The sequence below is a fragment of the Canis aureus genome, chromosome 27 (assembly GCF_053574225.1).
Source record: "Canis aureus isolate CA01 chromosome 27, VMU_Caureus_v.1.0, whole genome shotgun sequence".
NCBI lineage: Eukaryota > Metazoa > Chordata > Mammalia > Carnivora > Canidae > Canis > Canis aureus.
The window spans coordinates 9489715-9512071 of NC_135637.1; the positions used below are offsets into that span (position 1 = coordinate 9489715).

The 22357-nt window shown below is 43.1% G+C and overlaps 1 protein-coding gene across 2 annotated transcripts in view; it reads right to left on the reverse strand.

Moving 5' to 3' along the window:
- ATP6V0A2 (ATPase H+ transporting V0 subunit a2) overlaps positions 1–22357 on the reverse strand; it is a 43092-nt gene that overhangs the window by 16023 nt on the left and 4712 nt on the right. For both annotated transcript variants that reach the window (XM_077875305.1, XM_077875304.1), the window contains exons 2-9: positions 21611–21689; positions 18704–18801; positions 16741–16878; positions 15949–16037; positions 14223–14349; positions 7047–7129; positions 5476–5569; positions 4385–4597 (exon numbers count right to left, since the gene is read on the reverse strand). In XM_077875305.1, coding sequence (XP_077731431.1) covers positions 4385–4597; positions 5476–5569; positions 7047–7129; positions 14223–14349; positions 15949–16037; positions 16741–16878; positions 18704–18709 — 750 coding nt within the window. In that variant the 5' untranslated portion in view covers positions 18710–18801; positions 21611–21689. The remainder of the gene's footprint in view (positions 1–4384; positions 4598–5475; positions 5570–7046; positions 7130–14222; positions 14350–15948; positions 16038–16740; positions 16879–18703; positions 18802–21610; positions 21690–22357) is intronic.

Here is a 22357-nt window from a genome sequence, read left to right on the forward strand (position 1 = left end):
CAAATGGGTGGGGACAAACCACTTGACGAGACGAGACCAGCACAGTAACAGCCTCCAGACCAGAGGAAGCGAGGGAAGCAATGTGGTTGGTGTCTGAGTCACTGGGGGAGAAACATCCCAAAGAAGTGAAAAGCATTCCCTGGGAAGCACAGGAGGCCAACCCAAGAAAAGCAGCTGGAACTGGGAAGGTTCTGGTTCTGTGCAGTCCCAAAGTGAGTGAGTGCAAGGGGCCCAGGGGAAGAGAGGTCTGTGGGGCCACAGCAGTCCAGCCCCCATGCCCCGAACTTGCCGAACAGTCTGGCCAGGGCTCCTTCCCACAACAGGGGCCCTCCACTGATGAGAGACCCGAGAATGAGATCAAAACCGAGCATGACAGGAACAGAAGAGATAAGGAAAGAGAAGGCCAAGGTAAAAGAGGGAGAGAGGAAGCCTCAAGTCCAGGAGCTAACACATTTTTGATCCCTGCTCAAAAGTATTAAAGGAAAAAATTCTGTGAAGTTAAGGAAAGTGATCCTGAATCTGCCCCCTTTTAAAAGTCCCTTGAGTATCATTTTTAAGATCTTATTTACTTATTCATGGAGAGACAGAGAGAGAGAGGCAGAGACACAGGCAGAAGGAGAAGCAGGCTCTATGCAGGAAGCCCGATATAGGACTCCATCCCAGAACCCCAGGACCACGCCCTGAGCCAAAGGCAAACACTCAACCACTGAGCCACCCAGGTGCCCCAAATCCCTTGAGTATCTTAAGCGTGTTCTGTAAAGCTAAGGTAGAAATAGATTATGTACTTACATTATATATATGATTCCCTTTAGTATATTAAATATATATGCATAAATATAAATATATATTATGTTTAATATAGAATTTCCTTGAGCATTTAAACATGTTTTGTTTTCAGAAAACTAATTACAGGGCAGTTTAGTGCTGGGTGGCTCAGCAATTTAGTGCCGCCTTTAGCCCAGGGCCTGATCCTGGAGACCTGGGATCGGGTCCCACGTCGCGCTCCCTTCATGGAGCCTGCTTCTCCCTCTGCCTGTGTCTCTGCACCCACCCCCCCCCTCTGTGTGTGTCTCTTATGAATAAATAAAACCTTTAAAAAAAAAGGAAAAAAAAAGAAAACGAATTACATTTTGAAGTGATCAAAAGGATGGAGGTCAAACCTTATATAAAGTTATAGTAAGAAAAGACTGAGCAGACAACATCCCTATGGACAATGAAAGCATGCCAGAAAGACACATCCACAAAATAGATAAGAATTTAACTTATTTCAAAATAAGCAAAAAAATTACAAAAAATATAGTGAGAAAAAGCAACACAAAGCAGGCTTAGAAAGTCAGAAATGAGGTAAGAGAACTCAGAAAGGAATTAGAAATGAAAGAAAATATTCAGCAACAAAACTAGAAGGAACTCCCAAGGAAAAGAAACCTTAAGAGAATAGATGAAAGAATGGAAATTTTTAAAAATCAAAAAAGAAGTAAAGAAAGACAAAAAGGACTCAAGAAAAAGTGACAAACACTGAGGATAAGCAAAGAAGGTGCAGCTGAAACTAACAGCAGATCCCGAAGGAGGAAGCTAGAGTAAGAAAACAGAATAAATACTAAAAATCACAGTTCAAAACTCTCTTGTGAAACCTTTCTTAAAACTACATATTGGGATCCCTGGGTGGCGCAGCGGTTTGGCGCCTGCCTTTGGCCCAGGGCGCGATCCTGGAGACCCGGGATCGAATCCCACATCGGGCTCCCGGTGCATGGAGCCTGCTTCTCCCTCTGCCTGTGTCTCTGCCCCTCTCTCTCTCTCTCTCTGTGACTATCATAAATAAATAAAAATTGAAAAAAAAATCGATGACGTTTAAAAAAAAAAAAAAAAAAACTACATATTAAAAAAAAAAAAAAACTACATATTAAAAGAACACACTGTATATCTGCGTATGGCCATATCAAGACATATTCTAATAAAACTATTGGTCTCTAAAGGAAAAAAAATTCTTCAGCAAATAGGCAAAAAAAAAAAAAAAAAAAAATTACAAAACTTCTAAGGAAAATTCAGTTATCAGGCTTTTTGTTAGCAACACCATGCCAGAACAAAATGGATTCACATGTTTGAGATACCCATGGAAAACAAAAACAAAAATTTTAAAAACATGAGCCAAGGATTTTATTTCCAAAAAATGAACCTCCAATTATAAAGGCAGGAGACACACTATTATTGACATGTGAGAACCCAGGGAGTGCTGTTCCCATGGGCCCTGCTGAGGACTCCTGGAGAACATGGTTCGGACAGCCACAACGACAGGGAGAGACGCTGGCATCAATCTGGTGGTCTGTAGGCTACAAGCTCCAAAATGCCCCAACGGAAGCATGGTACTGCTAAGGGCTCTGCACACCAGGACTGCTGTGTGTTCCCATCAACGCATTGGCAGCAAAAAGGCATGTAGACATCAGTCAACCCACAGGTTCTTGTGATGCAGAGTGATTTGCTGGTTTTCAGCAACACTCGGAAAGGTTATAATTGGCTGGTTATGTATGCCTACGAAAGCCAGCCCTTTTTCAAGAAAACTAGAAGTCCATTTGCCCCATCAAACAATTATGTAATGGGGGGATTCCTGGATGGCTCAGTGGTTTAGCGCCTGCCTTCGCCCCAGGCATGGTCCTGGAATCTCAGGATCGAGTCCCACATCAGGCTCCCTACATGGAGCCTGCTTCTCTCTGCCTGTGTCTCTGCCTCTCATTCTCTCTGTGTCTCTATGAATAAATAAATAAATAAATCTTTAAAAAAAAAAAAAAGAATTATATAATGAAACAAGGAGGCTAACAACAACAATAAAAAAGCCCATATGAAAACTTGTTTCCACGGGTGCCTGGCTGGCTCAGTGAGTAGAGCATGCGACTCTTGATCTCAGGGTCATGTGTTTAAGCCCCACGTTGGGTGTGGAGATTACTTAAAAAACAAACTTAGGGGGCAGCCCGGGTGGCTTAGCGGTTTAGCGCTGCCTTCAGTCCAGGGCCTGGTCCTGGAGACCCGGGATGGAGTCCCATATCCAGCTCTCTGCATGGAGCCTGCTTCTCCCTCTGCCTGTGTCTCTGCCCCTCTCTCTCTCTGTGTGTGTGTGTCTCTCATGAATAAATGAATAAAATTTAAAAATAAATAAATAAATAAAACAAACAAACTTAGGGGCAAGCCTAGGTGGCTCACATGGTTGGGCATTTGCCTTCAGCTCCTGGGATCAAGTCCTACATCAGACTCCCTGCTCAGCGTGGGGGTCGGCTTCTACCTCTCCTGTCTTGTACTCTCTGTCTCTATCAAATAAATAAATTTTTAAAATGAATTTAATTTTAAAAGAGAAAACCTGTCTCCTCAACTGTCACTTGAAATATGTAAACCTGTTATTTCAAACGAAGAATTGAGTTTTGATGTAGAAAAGCCCTCCCAGAAACAAGAGAAACTGACCCTGTAGCCCTGGAGGGGGAAAAGCCTAGTCTTCAAAGTTACACCAAAGTTCAATTTGCTGCAAGAACAAACTGATAAGCTCAACTCTACTTCACAAAAAAACTTCCACATGACCAAAACAAGCCAGCAAACAGAAACATCAGAAGACGAATACAAATTGGGGAAAATATTTTTGCTCGTATCACAGATAAAGAGTCAATAGAAATGAATAATAAAAAGACCAATAACCCAGCATAAAATGCACAAAGCATAAGAACATAGAGCTCACAAAAAAAGGAAAATTCAAATGGCTCCTAAACAGAAAAGATTTTCAACCTCACTCAAAATAAGAGAAGGACAGTAGCTGGTACTATCTACTGAACTGATCCAGCAAATCCACATCTGGGACTTTCTCCTGTTGACAGATCTGTGCACATGAAGTGTCATGGGTCACGTGCCAGGTAGCATGGCAGTGTTGGTGACACTGTAGACCACCACCGAGCAGGGAACCAATGAACTAAGCCATGGTACATCCACACAGTGGAATATTCAATAGTTATAAAAAGTAGATGAGTTTTATTAATGAAGAGAATAGTATGAATAGCATGCAACCTTTTGTAAAGAAAAGGAATTCATACTTAGTAAAAGGAATTCATACTTGTGCTTATCTACAATTAAGAAACTCCAAGACCTGACAGAAAATAAGTTATCTCTGAGGCAACAGGGCAAGAGGAAGCCACTTTGCTGTATCTTTTACTTTCTATATGTGTATGTTTTACTTTTAACAACGACCCTCCATCCCTCACTCAAAGTACAAATGAAAAATGTACAAGCACAGTGCAGATGGCTGACTCTCCAGAACCTGGGTTCAAGACAACAGTCACTCCCGCTCTTTCTGTGGGTCCGTGGGCTTCCCCATAGCAGCTCCAGTCCTCCCATCTGGTCCCAGCCACCTTACCGACCCCTCCTCGAGCGCCCGGCGTAGCTCGTGCAGGTCAGCTTCGGGACACCAGACTTCAGCGATGAGGCACTTGTTGGTCACATCGAAGCTGCACATGTTCAGCATGTGGTAAATGGCTTTCATCTTCTTCACCTGGATGACATGGCTATAGACAGACTCAGCGGCTTTACACAGCACTTGCCTTAAATAATCCTCGGTCTTGTGAAGCACCTGGGGAGGAACAAACATGGGCTTCAACACTGTGGGCACTTTTCAGTGGCTGTCCACCGGGCACCTGCCTCTCCCCATCCCTTCTCATCCTGACCCCCAGGATCAACAGGAAGTAGGCAGAAACCTAAGTCCTGTCAATCTGGTGCTCTCCAGGACACAGCCCTGAGGAGACAGGAAGTGGTGAGATGTCACCATCACCAGCTGGGTGGCAGCAGAGAGGCCTGGTGGGGCCCATAGAGCTCCCCCATTCTTGCCATTCCCAGCCCTAGCCCATCTCTGTCAACCCTGAGAGCTACTATCACAGTTGACCTGAAACCCCCTTTTGCTTAAGTGGGTCAGAGTCTACCTCTTGCCACCAAGAACTCTCGCCACTATGAGCAGAAACATTCATTACAGGGGATCCCTGGGTGGCTCAGCGGTTTGGCGCCTGCCTTTGGCCCAGGGCGTGATCCTGGTGTCCAAGGATCGAGTCCCGCATTGGGCTCCCGGCATGGAGCCTGCTTCTCCCTCTGCCTGTGTCTCTGTCTCTCTCTCTCTCTCTATCATAAATAAACAATTAATTAATTAATTAATTAATTTAAAAAGAAAAGAAACATTCATTACAGTAGTGAAGGCAAAATAGTAGCCACCACTTTAAACAGGATGCTTATGTCTTGTGACGACCCAAGAATCTGCTCTAAAGTCCCACCGACACCACCTAGATTTCTAAAAGGCTGCTAAATAAAACTCTCATGAAGAGAAGCCAGGTAGGTGACGTGCCAATCTCCCTAAAATATCTTCATTTGCCTACAACCAAAATTTTCCATATTAAGAAATAAAGTAATCAGATGTGTGTTTCACACCTTGGATATGGTGACTATGGCTTCCAGTCTACTCACAGTGTAAAGATCTTGAATTCGGGTATTGAGCCCCTCCTGGATTTCCTTTCGTTCCTCAGCAGTATTTGGGTAGGGGTAAACATGGCAGTGGTAACTAGAAAACAAAATCCAACAGTCTCCCATCCATTGGGACCAGAAAAGGCTAACCCAAACACCAAAACTCAATTCAGTGTGCCACGTGGGAACAGCTCCCTCCAAAATGGAATAATAGCAGCCCTCTGGAAGAAAAAGGTGCAAAAGCAAACACTAGCCCCTGGTGTTTAGCAAAAACAAAAAAGTTTTGCAAATTTAGCAAACTCTCTTTTCCAGCTTCCATTCCTGTCCTCCATTGCCCCCAATTTCAACTTTCTGAAATTCACCACCATCCTCAGGCTGGTAACCATTAAACAAGTTTAAAACACAAAAGCAAAAAACACACAGCAGTAATTACCTTTAAAAGAAAGAAAATAAAGGAAGGGGATGAAAAAAGCTCTGGTTTCCTAGCAACCGCTTTTGCAGCCTGGCAGAGTAAACCTCTCCCTGGCCGACCAGGGCCCATCTTCTCGGGGGTGCAAGGCACCCCAACATAGGGGGAGCAGAAACTGTGCCCTCTCTGTTGCAATCTCCCATCCACCTTGACATTTGTATGCCATACTTCACATTTCAAGTTCTGACTATTAAAAGTTACTTACTCTAGCTTTATCCGAAGCAACAAAATCATGGGTTTATGTACTGGTTACAGTTTTGCTCACGTACATTGAAATAAATATGTATTTATAAAAATAACAGCAGGTTCATCCATGTAATACCTAAAGTTGCTTCCCAGACCACCAATAACTAAGTATCAGCCTCTGGGAAACACTTCCTGAAAGGAATACCTCAGCCCCACCCTCACCCCCACATGGAAGCTAGGCCATCTAAAAAAGTGTTCTTTTTTGTTTGACTTTTGCTTATTTTTCCACTGTTGATGAGAACAAGGCACAGTGAGAGTCTCATGGCGACACTCCTCAGAATGGACTGGTGGCTATTGGTGGCAGTGGAAGGTCAGCTTGGGAGCTGAGAGCTGTTTGCCTGTGTTGCCTCAGCCCTGAAGCCCAATGAGAGAGGGAGCCTGGACATGGTGGCTTGCTGTTGGCTCACCACCTAGCCCAGTGAGTGAGTGGCAAAGCCAGGCTCCCAATCAGGGCCATCAGGGCCCTCACTGCTCACCACTCTCTAAGCCTCCTCCCAGGGCCCCAGATGAACCACATGCTCCATGATGACAGGCCTCTGGAGCTCAGAGCAATGGGAAGGTACAAAATACTAAAATTGGATTCCTTCTCCAATTATTTTTAAGCCCTGATTCCCAAGGAGAAAACAAAACCTGAGAATGTTATTAAAAATAGTCTCTACTTCTACACTGTTTTAAGCAGAATGTTAGCAAAAGAGGTGACTAATTAAATGTTTAAAAACATGGTAATACAGCAAAGATATATAACAAAAGGCAGCAACCTTCACGCATACTGCATTTTCCCCTCAAACGCAGAGGATATTTAGGGAAAACTAGAGGCCACTGAATACAAGCAAAGAGATGAAATGTTTCTTGTTCTTACCAATCACATATCTTCTTAACCTTGTGGCCGATCTGCTCTCCCCAAAAGGATATTAAAAACACATACCATTTTATGACTTCTCCCTAGAAGAATAAATGAGGATCATTGTTAGTCCTGTGCTCAGAACCCTGAGAAGTCCGGCAGCTCTATCACAAAGTCAGCCCCTTCATTCTCCCAAAAGTTGCGGCCACCCACAGGCCCCACAGACTTTGTAACCACACCTCGCCCATCCCAGCCACAAAATACTCAGCACCCTACCATCAATCCTGGCAGTGGTGTGGGGTCATTTACAGACACGCAGAGCAGCACCAAATCTGAGTCCCCAGACATGCATATTCCAGCTGAGGTCAAACAGGGTGGTTCTCTGCCTTTTGGTTCCATCTTGTATTGTAAACAACGGGACTTTTCATGGTTTGGTCGTGTTTTTCACACTTTTGTGCTTCATATTGGTGATTTCACTATTTATTTTTCTATTATTTTTTTAAAGATTTTATTTATTTATTCATGAGAGACAGAGAGAGAGGCAGAGACACAGGCAGAAGGGGTAGCAGACTCCCTGCAGGGAGCCTGATGCAGGACTCGATTCCAGGACCCCAGGATCATGCCCTGAGCCAAAGGCAGACACCCAACCACTGAGCCACACAGGCATCCCGGTGGTTTCACTATTTAAAATGGTCCTCAAAAAAAAATAAAAAATAAAAATAAATAAATAAAATGGTCCTCAGGTATAATGCTGAAGTGCTAACCAGTGATCCTGAGCCCAAGAAGACACTGATGCGCCTTAAAGAAAATGCATGTGTCAATAAGCTTCCTTCAGGCATGAGTCATAGCGCTGCTGGCAAAGTTCAGTGTTAATGAATCAGTAATACGTATTAAATAGAAACACACATGAAACAAGGTTATTATCAATTGGTAGACAAAAATGTGAGCAGAGGCTCACAAATACCTAGCCCTTTATTTCCCCTACGACATTGGTTCAGTATCACTAAATTCAAGTGTTCATGGAAACCCTACAGAACTACCATAAATTCAGAGAAATATTCTACAAATAACACTTAATAGGTTTTTGGGCAATGTGCCAGGCACTGTTCTTGGTACTAGGAATACAGAACCGAATGAAAGAGACAAAAACCCCTGGCCTGGGAGAGGTGGGGAGCCTGTATCCAAGCTGGCAGCAAGAGACACAAAGAAAACACATGGTCTACCACATGGAGAAAAGTGTGAAGTGCTCTAAAGGAAACAAAGTTGGAGGAGCTGAAGGGGGAGGGGACTCAGGCTGTGATTTTAAACAGGGTGACCAGGGAAGGCCGCCTTGAGAAGGACACAGGAGCTTAAAGGAGTGAAGGAGGGGAGGAAGCCATATGGCTGCTGCGAGAAGGGCCTTCTGAGGGACAAGGAGCTTGCAGAGAAGCAGGTCCAGGGAAAGCAGGCCAGTGCACAGAAGGGGTGCGGGCAGGGCAGAGTAGCAACACAGGTCAGTCATGTGACAAGGCCCACGAGAGGTGACAGTATAAGGCTCTGGGCGTTTTGCCAAGTGAGACAGGAAGCTACTGGATGGTTTTAAGAGGAGAAGTGACATGATCTGACTGAAGTCTTATAGGGATCATTCTAGATGCTGGGAGGAGAGAGCACAACTGGGCAGCGGTCGGGGCAGGAACTCAGAACAGAGACTCCTATAGTATGGAGGTACCTGAAGCGTGGGTACTCATTTCCTGGAGCATGGTTGACAGCGGAGGTGATAAGACAGACCAGAGTCTCTTCCTATTTAGAAGACATGGCAAATCACCCTGCTATCAGTAAATGTGAGGTATGAGGAAGAAGAGTAGAGTCAGGATGGGATGATCCCCAGGGTTTCGGACCTGAGCAGTCAGGACAGAGGTGCCACTTACCCAGATGAGTGTAAACCTCACAGGGCAGGTTTGGAAGGAAAGATCAAGAGTCCAGTTTTAGGCATCAGGTGGAAATGTCTTCCAGGTATTTAAAAGAAGATCTGGAGTAGCCAGTTAAATAACAAAAGTCTGTTTTTGTGGGGAGAGATCCAAGCTAGAGATAAACATTTGGGAGGCAGTATTTAAAGCTGTGAAATTATACAGGATCCCTAAGGGCAGAGAAAGGGGAGAAGCAGTCCAAGAATTGAGCCCTGGGCCACAGGAAATGGGGAATAGGTGGGGGAGCCTCAGGCAAGCACTGGCAGGTGGGTCCTCAAGGCAGGACACAGAGCAGTGGCAAGGGAGAAGGGGAATGGAAGTGTGGAGGAGATGGCCTATGTGGTTGGGAGATCAGTCACATTGAGTAAATAAGCAAACTAACTGCACAATTCATGAAGCATATTCAGGATAACGGAAGCCAGATTCCTCACTGTCAGAAAAGAGACTGAAAAAACATAGAGGAAGGTTAAATCTAGAAAGAACTGAATTTTAAGTTACAGTTTGAGCACATAGTTTTATAATCTATAAGTACAGGCAGCCACAGAAGTGATTACGTGCATGTACACACATGCTCCAACTGCTCAGAAGGCCCAGAAGCAATGACGCTCCAGGACACAATTAGCACTTGAGCACCCAGATCTTTGTAAACACCGTCTGCCACTAAAAGGAACCAGGGGTCCTTGGAGAAATGGCTGATTCCAGGCTGAGGGGGGGAAAGCCCAAGATGAAGCTGGAGCATCTTAGGGTGCTGGAAAATATGGGAATGCTCGGTGAATGCTGACAACAGGCCAAGGCCAAAGGACATAGGACCATGCGTGAAGGGACCCTCGTGGCCAAATCAGCGACAATTTGGGTGTCCAAATAAACAAGGAGCATAGTAAATTACAGGTCATTAAATACAGTGGAAATCTATGAGTCCATGGATGTGAGAGGGGGAGAAGCACTGACTTCTGTGGAATCGCTAGGAAGCACAGAATGAATGACAGACGTAAGAATCACCACGTGGCAATGATGACAGAGGTCATGGATTCAGGAGAGTCATCAATGTACACTCAGCCTAGTGGGCAGGTTGGTAAGGAACAGGACACCAGCACAACTTGGAATACCACCTTACAAGTTACCAGTCCATTGCAAAGAGCAATATGGTGACATGAAGGTGGAGACACCTGGCAGATACCACCGTGACCAAGTGGACATCACGTGTCACCTGGTAGAAAGTGCCAAGGTAGCCAGTGCCACACTTCCAAGGTGTTCCTGCCAAGAATGTGTGGCCCAAGTCTGGTCATGAAGAAACACCAAATGGCCCAGTGGGGTGGGGGTGAGCCCACAGGATGGGCTGCCTATTCCAGACGCCATTACAAGCCCAGGGAGGGAGCTGGACCAGGAAGAAAGGAAGGAGAACTGCTCGGAGATGGGAAGAGTATGTTTGGGTTGGACAAAGGTGTCACATCCACACTGGTTTCTCTCATGGGGAGGTAGGGGGAAGGCTGTGGTGGTTGTATAAGAGTGTCCTTGCCTGGGGGCACACAAACACAGGAATAAACTCAGGGGTCATTACCACATCATGGCTTCCTCTCACCAGGTGTGCAAAGAGCCTAGTGGAAATAGGGACAGAGTCACGGAGAGAACACATGGGTGACAAAGTAAATGTGGGAACATGTTAACGACCAGGAAATCTGGGTGAAGGGACACAAGGCTCTGGTCTCTTCTGGCAACTTTTCTACAAACTGAAATTATTTCAAAATCAGTTACTGAAGAAAGTGAATTGGGGGAAGAAAGAAATGGCATTTACAGTGAACCTGACCAGACTCCAGAACAATTTTAAAAAGAGTACTGTGTCAAGGAACACAACCACCTCCAGCATAAGAGGGAAAAGAGACAGCACACAACATACAATACATGCCAGAAAACCAAGTGAAATGGCCTGAGTGTAGCTTCCATACAGGGTGGTCAGTAGCTAGAAACAAGACCAGCGGGGGAAATAGCGAAAAATATGCTCTGGCGTCTGTAATGACGGTAAGGGATCAAATGTTCAGCACAAAAGGCACTAAACCTGACACTATAAATAAATCCTAGAACCTGAGTAGAAGCTGCTAAATCAAATACCCGTATCTTCTCCAGAACAAGCACTAGAAGACACATGCTGAAATGTTAACAGTGGCTCTCACTGGGGATTGATTTTCTCCTTCATTGTTTTCAATACTATGCCTAATTTTCTTCAGCAAGCATACATTGCATTTGTAATTAGGGGCTAGCTGTCATGTTTTCAAGATGTATCTCTCTAGACTGTTTCTCTGTATTTCTTCAGACATTTAGTGCCCTTTCACATACGTGGTAGAAACTGCACAAAAGAGCTTAGAAATATATAGAAAAAAAATTTTAACTTGAGTAAATGTTCTGTATAAGAATGACTGATAGGTTTTCTTGATAAAGACAAAGCTCAGAATAGGTAAATGCTACTGCAGAACAGTTTCTATCTTCATCTGTACATAAAGAGGTCATAAGGGTCACAGTTGAAGGACAATTAACAGATGGCTCCTGGCACTTACAGAAGCCATAAAAGAGTAGAAAATATAATAGGTATATGGTTAATGAACAGCTTGACTGATTCAATTTTCACATATTAAACACGTGTGGTTTATTCAGGCTGAAACCTTATGAAAATCCACTTCACAGCCAAGCTCCTCTTTACGTGTCAAAACTACTATGGGATATATATATTCATCTTGCAGCAAAATTCCTGAGGCAAATTTAGAAAAAAACAAACAAACACAAACACCTTCCTCAAAATTAAGAAGCCTAAGTTCCTTTTTTCTACCTTTAATAGATCAGCTCATCCTCAGTTAAAACAATATAGTTATTTTTATGATAAAGTCTAAAAAAAAAAAAAAAAATCACAGGTTTACAAAGGTGATATGGCTCTCTCTCTCCTGTCCCTCTGCCTCCCTTCCTGAATAGTCCTAAAGCCTTATGGGTAGGTGCAAGGATGAACCCAGAAGAAAGGGAAGACCCACAGTGGCCCTTGGCAAAGTCAGAACTCAAGCAAGGTGAGGACAGCATCCCTGCAGGGGAGCAGCCCAGGTGGGGTAAGGAGGGCATGCACACCAGGGGTTCACCTCCAATGGGGAATGCAGGGCTCCAGGCAAGAAGAGGAGGAGGCAGAGATGGGAAACTGACAGGAGACTGGTTACATGCAAAAAGATTAAAAATAAAAAATAATAAAAAAATTTTTAAAAAGAAGATTAAAAATAAGTAAAAATAGGGCAGTCCGGGTGGCTCAGTGGTTTGGCACCTGCCTTCAGCCCAGGGCATGATCCTGGAGGCCTGGGATCAAGTCCCATGTCGGTCTCCCTGCATGGAGCCTGCTCCTCCCTTTGCCTGTGTTTCCGCCTTTCTCTCTCTCTGTGTGTGTCTCTCATGAACAAATAAATAAAATCTTTAAAAAAAAATAAGTAAAAATATTAACAACAAGGAACGGAGTGTCTCATCATCAAAGAAAAAAGCTAGAAAAACAGAAATGGAGAAAGTGAGACTGACATCTATGATACTAGACTGGAATTGGATGTGAATTCACAGTTTTCAATATATATGCATAGGTACAGAATTAAGGTTTTGTGTGTGTGTGTGTGTGTGTGTGTGTGTGTGTGTGTGTTCCAGAGCTGTCCAGTGACATAGCCAGGGAAGAGCGACACCTCAGGGAACAATGGGCACCCCCAGAAATACCTTGGCTTTTTTTTAAAGATTTTATTTATTTATTCATGAGAGACACACAGAGAGAGGCAGAGACACAGGCAGAGGAGAAGCAGGCTCCCTGCAGGGAGCCCGATGCATGACTCAATCCCAGAACCCCGGGATGACAACTTGAGCCCAAGGCAGACGCTCAACCACTGAGCAACCCAGGCATTACGAGATACCTTGGCTTCTAAATACCATTCTCCAATAAAGTGAACTAGGTTGATTCCAGGGCTGTGTGAGGGAAATTACAATATGAATCTGGACATCTTGTTATGCAAGCATATAAATGGATGGCACAAAAAATGATGGCAGCATATTAAAGGATGTAAAAGCCAGCTTGAATGGACTCCAACTGGCCAAATCTAGAGAATCTGAATATCAAAATAATTATAGTAACAGAGTATAACTCACTGAATCAAACAGGAAATAGTGAACTGAAAAATCTGATGAAGGAGCACCTGCGTGGCTAAATAGGTTGAGTGGCTAACTCTAGAATTTGGCTCAGGTCATTATCTCACAGGTCATGAGACAGAGCCCTGCACTCAGGGCAGAGTCTGCTTGAGGATTCTCTCCCTCCTCTCTGTCTCTCCCCACCTCCACCTCTTCCATTTTCTTTCTAGGAAGGGAGGGAGGGAGGGAGGGAAACAAAAGAAGAAACAAAATCTGATGAGGAGGAATGACACAGCTAGTTTCAAAGTGCTTCCCACAACACTTACTAATTACAAAGGAAAAGGATGACTTCCCAGTGGAGAAGCCTAAGCATCACCACCTCAACCAAATCATCAAAATGAATGTTACCAGCAATGGGACAAACTGAATTGAGTGCTTGACAGAATGCAGTGAGGAGACTTCTGCCAAAGACACATGACTTGAATCTAATCATGAGAAAACATCAGACAAACCCAAATGCAGGGACAGTCTACCAAAAAAACTGACCTGTAAGAATTTTCAAATGTCAAGGTCATGAAAGTCAAGGAAGTCTGAGAAATTGTCCCAGAATGAAGGAGACCAAAGAGATCCGACAATTAGGGACGCCTGGGTGGCTCAAGTGGTTTAGCGCTGCCTTCAGCCCAGGGCCTGATCCTGGAGACCCGGGATCGAGTCCCATGTCAGGCTCCCTGCATGGAGCCTGCTTCTCCCTCTGCCTGTGTTGTGTCTCTGCCTTTCTCTCTCTCTGTTTCTCATGAATAAATACATTTTTAAAAAAAAGGCTATTGAGATCTGACAATTAGATCCAAACTGTGATTCCAAACTGGACCCTCCACTATAAAAGGTAGTACAGGATGACCAGTGAAACCTGGATGGAGTCTGAGGCTCGGAGAGTAGCGATGTATCTACCTTAATCTCCTGGCTGTGATCCAGGGGAGAGCACTTGACTTTAGGAGCTACACCCAAATGTACTGGAGGATGGTAAGGCATCAGGTGAACACTCTCAAGTGGCTCCCTGCGCAGCACACCTCCAAATCTACTGTCAGTTTATCATTGCTGAAAGGTGATCGTGACATTGACTCACTGTTTCAGGGTCCTCAAGGGGCTCATCCAGTTCTGCATAGGTCACAATGGTGTACCCTTTGCAGACCCTCCACAGCATTTTCTCAAATGCTTCAACTTTTCCTTGGTTAATTAGGCCAGATACAAATCTATGAGACAATGAAGATAAGTGGAAGTCAATTGAAAGCAATGAATTATCTGATTACATTAAAGGAGAAATGAAGACTTTCATTTCTGGCAAAATGGTAAAGATATCCTAAAAGTCCTCCAACTGCAAAATATATAAAATGCTAGATAAAAAGTTTGGGGGATGCACCTGTGTAACTCATTTGGTTGAGCATCCAACCCTTTGTTTTGGTTCAGGCAGTGATCTCGAGTCATGGGATCGAGCCCTGTGTCAGGTTCCACACTCAGTGGGGATTCTGCTTGAAGGTTTTTCTCTCTCCCTCTGCCCCTACCCCTGCTCATGCATACCAGCTCTCTCTCAGATAAATAAATCTTTAAAAAAAATTATTTTTGAAACATCCTTTTAAATGTATAGAGCTGAGCCTATAATTAAGAGGAATTCTTAGAATCCAAAAGTAAATCAGGACTTTATAGCTGCCTTGATGTATTCTACTGACCCAGTATCTTAAGACCCTTAATTTCAAGGTCAGCATGGGAGACAGGAGATGGGCACTAGGTCTATATAAGGTAAGGAGATGAAACTGAATCTCTCCTAATCCCCCCTAAAGTAGGGACTCCCACCTTCTCACCCCAAAGACTTCAAGCAGCTTGAAGAACTAATTCCCCCTTAGGGAATGGGCATAGGAAAAAAACCTACCTTACAAAGGAGCCCTCGAATAAACTTATTTATTTCAGTTTTGGTTCTAGATAGAAAAGAAAAAGTCTTCCTTGAGAATTTATTTATTTTTTAAAGATTTTTTTATTTATTTGAGAGAGTGAGAAAGCGAGCACTAGCAGGATGACACGGGGCTTGATCCCAGGACCCTCAGATCATGACCTGAGCCAAAGACAGATGCTTAACCAACTGAGCCACCCAGGCTCCCCTGCCTTGAGAATTTATAACTACAGGTTAAAATTCACTCAGATTTGTGGCTTAAATTCACATTATTTTCATAGTTAAAAAAAAATCAAAATAGGAAAACAAAAGACTCAAGCTGAGAAAATTAATTTAAAATGATTCCAGGTTGATAGAATGCTCCCTGGTATTTGACAAATGTAAAAACAGATTCTCTCTGAAGGAATACATCCCGAAACTAAATATCATTGGATTCCTACAGATAAGGAACACAGGAACAGATGTCCATAATAAAAAGAAGTCACAAATCACATGAGGAAATAAGTTACTATTGGTTCAAGTAAACAAAAAGGATTAACAGCAGAAAGAGATCCTTAAAATACAATTAATAAATTAACCAACTCAGTTTAGCCCCTGTGCTTCTACTAAACAAAACACGACTTGGCACTTCACTGACCAATTATTTTAGGCTTATTGGAATAACACTGAATGGCATAAGTGTTCCTTCTTTCCAGCTCATTATACCAGAAGAAGAAATTCCCATGGTATTTAGCTAAAAAGTCAATACAGCTGAATAACTCCACTCAGCAAATACAGGAGTACAGTGTTTTCTCAAACAGATATTGACTTTCTTTCATTCCGTCACAGGCTTTCAAATGGTAGCATTCATCCCTCCTCTGACGACAAGGACAATGTGATGCTCAGCCCCCCAGCAGTTGTCACCTACCCCAGTTTTGCTCCCAGCCTCTGCATACAGCTGTAGTCCAACAAGGAATCATTCTCTAAGGGAGGGAATTCTTCATAAGTGGGTTCAAACTACAAAGAAATATGAAACCAAGTGTGTCTCATTACAAGTTGGGCATGTTATATCCCAAGTCATATTTCCAAACAAGTTTGTAGGGCCTCTTAACTGGGTGTCAAAGCTGGGTGCCAAAGCCCCAACATAACTTAGACATAGGACACAGCTCTGATAAATAAAAAAGATCATTTCCCCATCCCTTATTTATAAGCTGCTTGAAGTCAGTTACCAGAGGTAGAGTTAGAATTTGTTACCGCCTCAGTGGGACACAGGGCGCTCAGACAGAGAGGACACCACCAAGGAACGGCTCCAGCAAGAGGGACTTCTCCCCTCCAGGCTCAGCTGAGGGCAGAGCTATTGCACAAATGCTTTCTACTCTGATAAACTAGAGGGTTTTTTGTTAATTCCTTTACTCTTAGCAATTTGATGGGGGGGAGGGGAGAAACAACACCTAAATTTTGGAGCTCAAACTCCACTTTTCGCATTTCTTTCCCATGATCCTAAAAAGCTATTTTTCAACTACAAACTAAAGCATTTTACAAATAGGGAGTACTGTTCTTGCTAAAAAGGCTCGTGCTTTGTTTAATGTTATATAATCCGACTGAAAAATAAAGCTAAGATCAAAATGTACCTCTCCTTGATCATCGATAAGCAAACTGGAAACCTTATGGGAGCGAGTTTTTCGAAAGAAATGCACCTCCCCAAGGGTGTGGTCAGTACCTCCACGTTCCGTTTCAGGAAGGTTTTTGTCACTCTCAGCATGTGAGTGTACTCGATCAGCTCAAGCAAGTTTTTCCTCAGTTTCTCCTTGTTCTTGGTGACTTCTCTCAGCTCCACCTCGAGCTTCTGCAGCTGCTCCTAAAACAAACGGCCAGTTACTTAAGAGGACAGGCTCATGTAAAGTATAGTTCTAAAAATTCTTTTACAACACATTAAAGTCCCGGGAGGGTTTCACAAGCCAGAACGACAGTCCGACAGGGACATGAGAACATACAGAGATCTTCCAGGTCCATCATTCACAGTTTCTATTGACTCTGGGAACTCCTATGAAGCTCACGGCATGCACGATGGGAGGCATTCCGACGAATGGAGGTACCCTAGGCTGCCGGAGCCTAATCTCCACTCCTACCACTGTTCTGGGCTTTCCTTCATCTGTTTATCCACTGTCACATATCAAAGAGTCTTCCTCTACCAAGTCTACATTTCCTTTTATTTGCAACACAATAATGTAGGGAATCTTTGCTAAGCATATATACCCCAGGCCTCTACCTTAAGAGTCTGCTTACAGTTGCACTTATACAATTAATTGGGCTGAAGAATCCTTGAGGACAAGTCTTCTTTAATAAGCAATTACATAGCAAGCGTCTTTGTCTTTACAATATTTATGTATTCAAACAGCAGAAACGGAGATGTGTAAAACAAAGCATTCAATGAAAACTTGTATGCAAACAAATCCCTTGACACATTACATTCATTACTTATGTTCCACCCTATAAAAACTATAAACACTCAGTAATCACTAGGGTCATCATTCTATCACAATCAACCCAAACAGGCCAAACCAGATGACTGCGTTCTACTCATCTGATTGCACAATTCTCTCTCAAGTCCACTCATACAACAAATGTTAAGTGACTTCCTACCAGATAAACACACAGAGCAGTGAGCCAGGGAATGGTCCTGGCTCTAGTCTAGATTGTTTCAGTGTCAGGAGCTCTAGTCTATTTCTCAGTGCAATGAACTATCCGAGAATCAGACCCAAGCCTCAGTGGATGATTCCCAGGGGTGCTAATGAACACCAACCAGGGTTCTCACAGGGGGAACGTTTTAGCCCCAACAACCAAGATGCCAAACTGGGGGATGAGGAATTGTATTTGCTGTCCACCCGGATCACCTCATCACCTTCACACTAAATTCTGAGGATGAGAAAGGAGGCCAGTGAGTTTGGGAGAATGCAAATGGCATTGGCCTACAGCCTCTCTTACTTGTACCAGGAGAGGCAGGCTACGGCAATGGATAAGCCCAGAAAGAACGTTCAGAAACATTACATGACAAAGCACCAGATTTCTCAACCTGATTTTCATTAGCCCCAGTTCACCACCACCCGGAAAGGGAGCATGCATCTTACATCCCAGGTAATCTAATACTGAGGGCTAACCATAGCGTTGTTCTTCAGTTTTCATTCCATGGTGGTTGTTTTTTTTTTTAATTAATTAATTTTTTTTTTAATTTTTTATTTATTTATGATAGTCACACAGAGAGAGAGAGAGAGAGGCAGAGACATAGGCAGAGGGAGAAGCAGGCTCCACGCACGGGGAGCCCGACATGGGACTCGATCCTGGGTCTCCAGGATCACGCCCCGGGCCAAAGGCAGGCGCTAAACCACTGCGCCACCCAGGGATCCCAATTAATTATTTATTAATGAGAAACAGAGAGAGAGAGAGAGGCAGAGACACAGGCAGAGGGAGAAGCAGGCTCCATGCAGGGAGCCCGACGTGGGATTCGATCCCGGGACTCCAGGATCATGGCCTGGGCCTAAGGCAGGCGAAAAAACCGCTGAGCCACCTGGGCTGCCCCATTCCATGGTTTTGAGAGGAAAACCCGAAAAGCCCTAGACAACATAAAGTAAACAAGCAGCATCTAAGATCAATGACTTTAAACAGCATCCTCAGAAATAAGTTACCTGCATTTCCAGGACTTGTTTAAGAGGTGGTGCAGGAGGACTGGTCTCTCCCTCAGGGAGGGGAATGTCAGCTCTATTAATTTCCTGCACCAAATATGCTGTGGGAGGAAAAGGTAAACAAATTAGACACAAAAACTCACTCTAAGACATTTCCATCAGGACATTTTCCATCCCAACCTTTCCTGCGTCGCCTAAAAATTAACATCCTAACGCACAAAAGTCTTGCTTGTTCTAATGGACTTAGAAAAAGCCTCTTGCAACCTCATTTCCGAAGATTTCTACAAAGTAACTGCACCTAGAGAGGTTGGCATGCGGTGGCAAAATAAACAATAACCGGATAAATGCTTTTGGAAATTCCTCAACTTTTCTTTATTTCTGAAACTCTCACTAAAGAACTTTGGAGTCACACCTGTTTCTGCTCCTATAGCTGAAGCAGAAGGTTAAAAAAGGAGACACTTGGAAGTCCAGGAATAACCCAATGGTAGACCACCTCCACCAGCAGCCTGCCTTCCCTGCAGATGCCCTTAGGCGGAAAGAAGTATCCATCTAGAAGAGCAAAACCTCTATCAGCACATGGCATCCTGAGAGACACAGGGCAGAAAACCAGGCTTTCCTGACCATTCCCAGTCAGCCAGGCTGTTCTGTCTTGTAACAACCAGATCTCCCATCAAAAACCAGATCCATAAAACGGGTAATGAGCCAGGTCAAATTAACTGAATTACTTTAGTTTATATTTTCAGTCCATGAAGCATCCTTGTCCTTAGGACTGGTGAAGTCATTACTAGATATAACATTTTGGAGAAGTGTTACTAGTTATTTTATTAAGAAAGAATGACAAGGGGCACCTGGATGGCTCAGCTGTTGAGTGTCTGCCTTTGGCTCAGGTGGTGATCCCGGGGTCCTGGGATCGAGTCCCACATCGGGCTTCCTGCATGGAGCCTGCTTTTCCCTCTGCCTATGTCCCTGCCTCTCTCTCTGTCTCTCATGAAAAAATAAATAAAATCTTTAAAAAATAATAATAATAATAAAGAATGATGAAGAAAAGTGAGGATGTCTTTAGCAATAGGATAGCAAAGGAAGCATGGGGTTATAAGAGGTTTCTGGAGGGACGCCTGGGTGGCTCAGTGGTTAAGCATCTGCCTTTGACTCAGGTCGTGATCCAGAGATCAAGTCCCGCACCTCACTCCCTGCATGGAGCCTGCCTCTCCCTCTGCCTGTGTCTCTGCCCCTCTCTCTCTCTGTGTCTCTCATGAATAAATAAATTAAATCTTAAAAAAAATAAAATAAAAGAGGTTTCTGGAAATGATACAAATCATTTCACCAATTAAATAAACCTCATTTATTTGAGAGATTCTTCTTTTTTTGTAATTCTGTATGCTTTTTGAAACAATTCAAGCTACAGAAAGTCCTGCACATGTCTAAAGTGTTGTCACTGCCTTTAAAAACCTCATTCCTTCAGATCTCAGGACAGCCCCAGTGGCTTAGCAGTTTCATGCTGTCTTCAGCCCAGGGCCTGATGCTGGAGTCCTGGGATCAAGTCCCACGTCAGGCTTCCTGCATGTAGCCTGCTTCTCTCTCTGCCTATGTCGCTGGCTCGCTCTCTCTCTGTTTCTCTCATGAATAAATAAATAAAATCTTTTTAAAAAATCAAAAAAAAAAATAAAAACCTCATTCCAAAAAAATAAAAATAAAAAATAAAAAATAAAAACCTCATTCTAGGGACACCGGGTGGCTCAGTGGTTTAGCGTCTGCTTTGGGCGAGGGGAGTGATCCCGGAATCCTGGGATCAAGTCCCACATCAGGCTCCCTGCATGGAACCTGCTTCTCCCTCTGCCTATGTCTGCCATTCTCTCTCTCTCTGTGTCTCTCATAAATAAATAAATAAATAAATAAATAAATAAATAAATAAATAAATAAATAAATAAATGTTTTGAAATTTAAAATTAAATAAAAATAAAAACCTCATTCCTAATACACGACCTGTCCAATGACCCATTACGTTACAAAGACAGGAATATGATGTTACTCTATAGCACATTATCCACACAAGTAACTAGGACTTCAAACAATATGCAAAGGAATAGATGGTTAAAAGGGTCTTTGGGGGAGCACCTGGGTGGCTCAGTGTTTGAGCATCTGCCTTTGGCTCAGGTCGTGATCCCAGGGTCCTGGGACTGAGTCCCGCATCAGGCTTCCTGCAGGGAGCCTGCTTCTCCCTCTACCTAATATTAGCTATGAGAAATCATTCCAAAAGTCATATTCAGGCCCCTCCTTGGCTCTCTCATCCCGTTGTTTTTCCATTTATCCTATTAAGTTTTGTACTTCAGTCAGTTGTCTGAGATCATCCCTTCCCTCCCCTATTTCAGTCATAACTTCCAGGCTTGACCTAAAAACGATGACTATCACAGGCTAAAGATGTTAAAAATTTTACAGATAAAACAAGTAGTCTTGAGCTACTGAGTTTTGATGGTAAATAACCCGATCTAAAACCTTCAAGAACAAAGCCAATCAATCTATCTGCCATTTCCTACCTTCCCTGTTCTTGTTCATAATTTTAAGTAAGATGTTAATATGTATATAATGTTTTTAAGTTATAAACTACAAGGGACTGGCTAGATAAACTACAGCTCATTAATTTCACAAAATACTGAGCAGCTATTAAAAATGATGCTGGGTCCATCTGTTTACTGATGTGAGAAGATGCCGCAGGAAGTACCAGAGTGAGAAACAGAGCTGACAACTACATAACCTGATCGTTATGTATGTGAATCCTTCCTTTAAAGGTGAACAGTAAAAAAAGATGAGGAACAGTGAGTTCTTTTTTTTTCTAATGTTTCTAAAAATGTTACTAAAATAAACTTATCCCCCTAAAACTAACAAAACAAAATGAAATAAAATAAAACTTACCTAATATTCGTTCTAGTTCTTCACACCTCTTCACCTCACCAACAAATTTTCTTTGGAAGGAACTTACATTCTGGTTGAGCTGAGAAAAGGATGAAAAGTTTGCTGTGAAACTTCCAAAATTTAAATGTAAATGTAATTTTAAAAATAAAGTATTATTGGCAAGGATTTAGGGAAAAGCACATCCTCACATGCTACTGGATGGGAATAAAAACAGATGAAACTTTTCTGGAAAGCAACTTGGCAACTGTTATCAAAAAATATCATTTGTCCCAGAAATATCCCATGAAGAAAATTAACTTAAGGAAAAAACTGGATACAGACAAAACTTAGAAGAACATCCACCTCAGGGATACAGGAAAAACTAACAATAGAAAACTGATTTAAGAACAAATAGTCTCCATCCAGAGAACACTACCCAGAAATAAAGAACAAACCCCTGACACACTCAACACTGTGGAGGACTCTTGGAAACACAATGCAAGTGTGTCTTTCAAGAAGACACAAAAAGCCACATATTGCGTGGTTCCATTTCCATGAACTGCCCAAAAAAGGCAAATCTAGAGGCAGAAAGTAGAGTAGTGATGGCCTGGGGCTGGAGCAGGCATGGCGATTAACTGTAAGCACAAGGGAACTTACTAGGGGGATATGATGTTCTAACACTGGACTGTGGTGGTGGATGCATAACTCAGTGAATTTTCTAAAAATCAATGAATGGGTGAATTTTATAATACATATAATAAATATAAT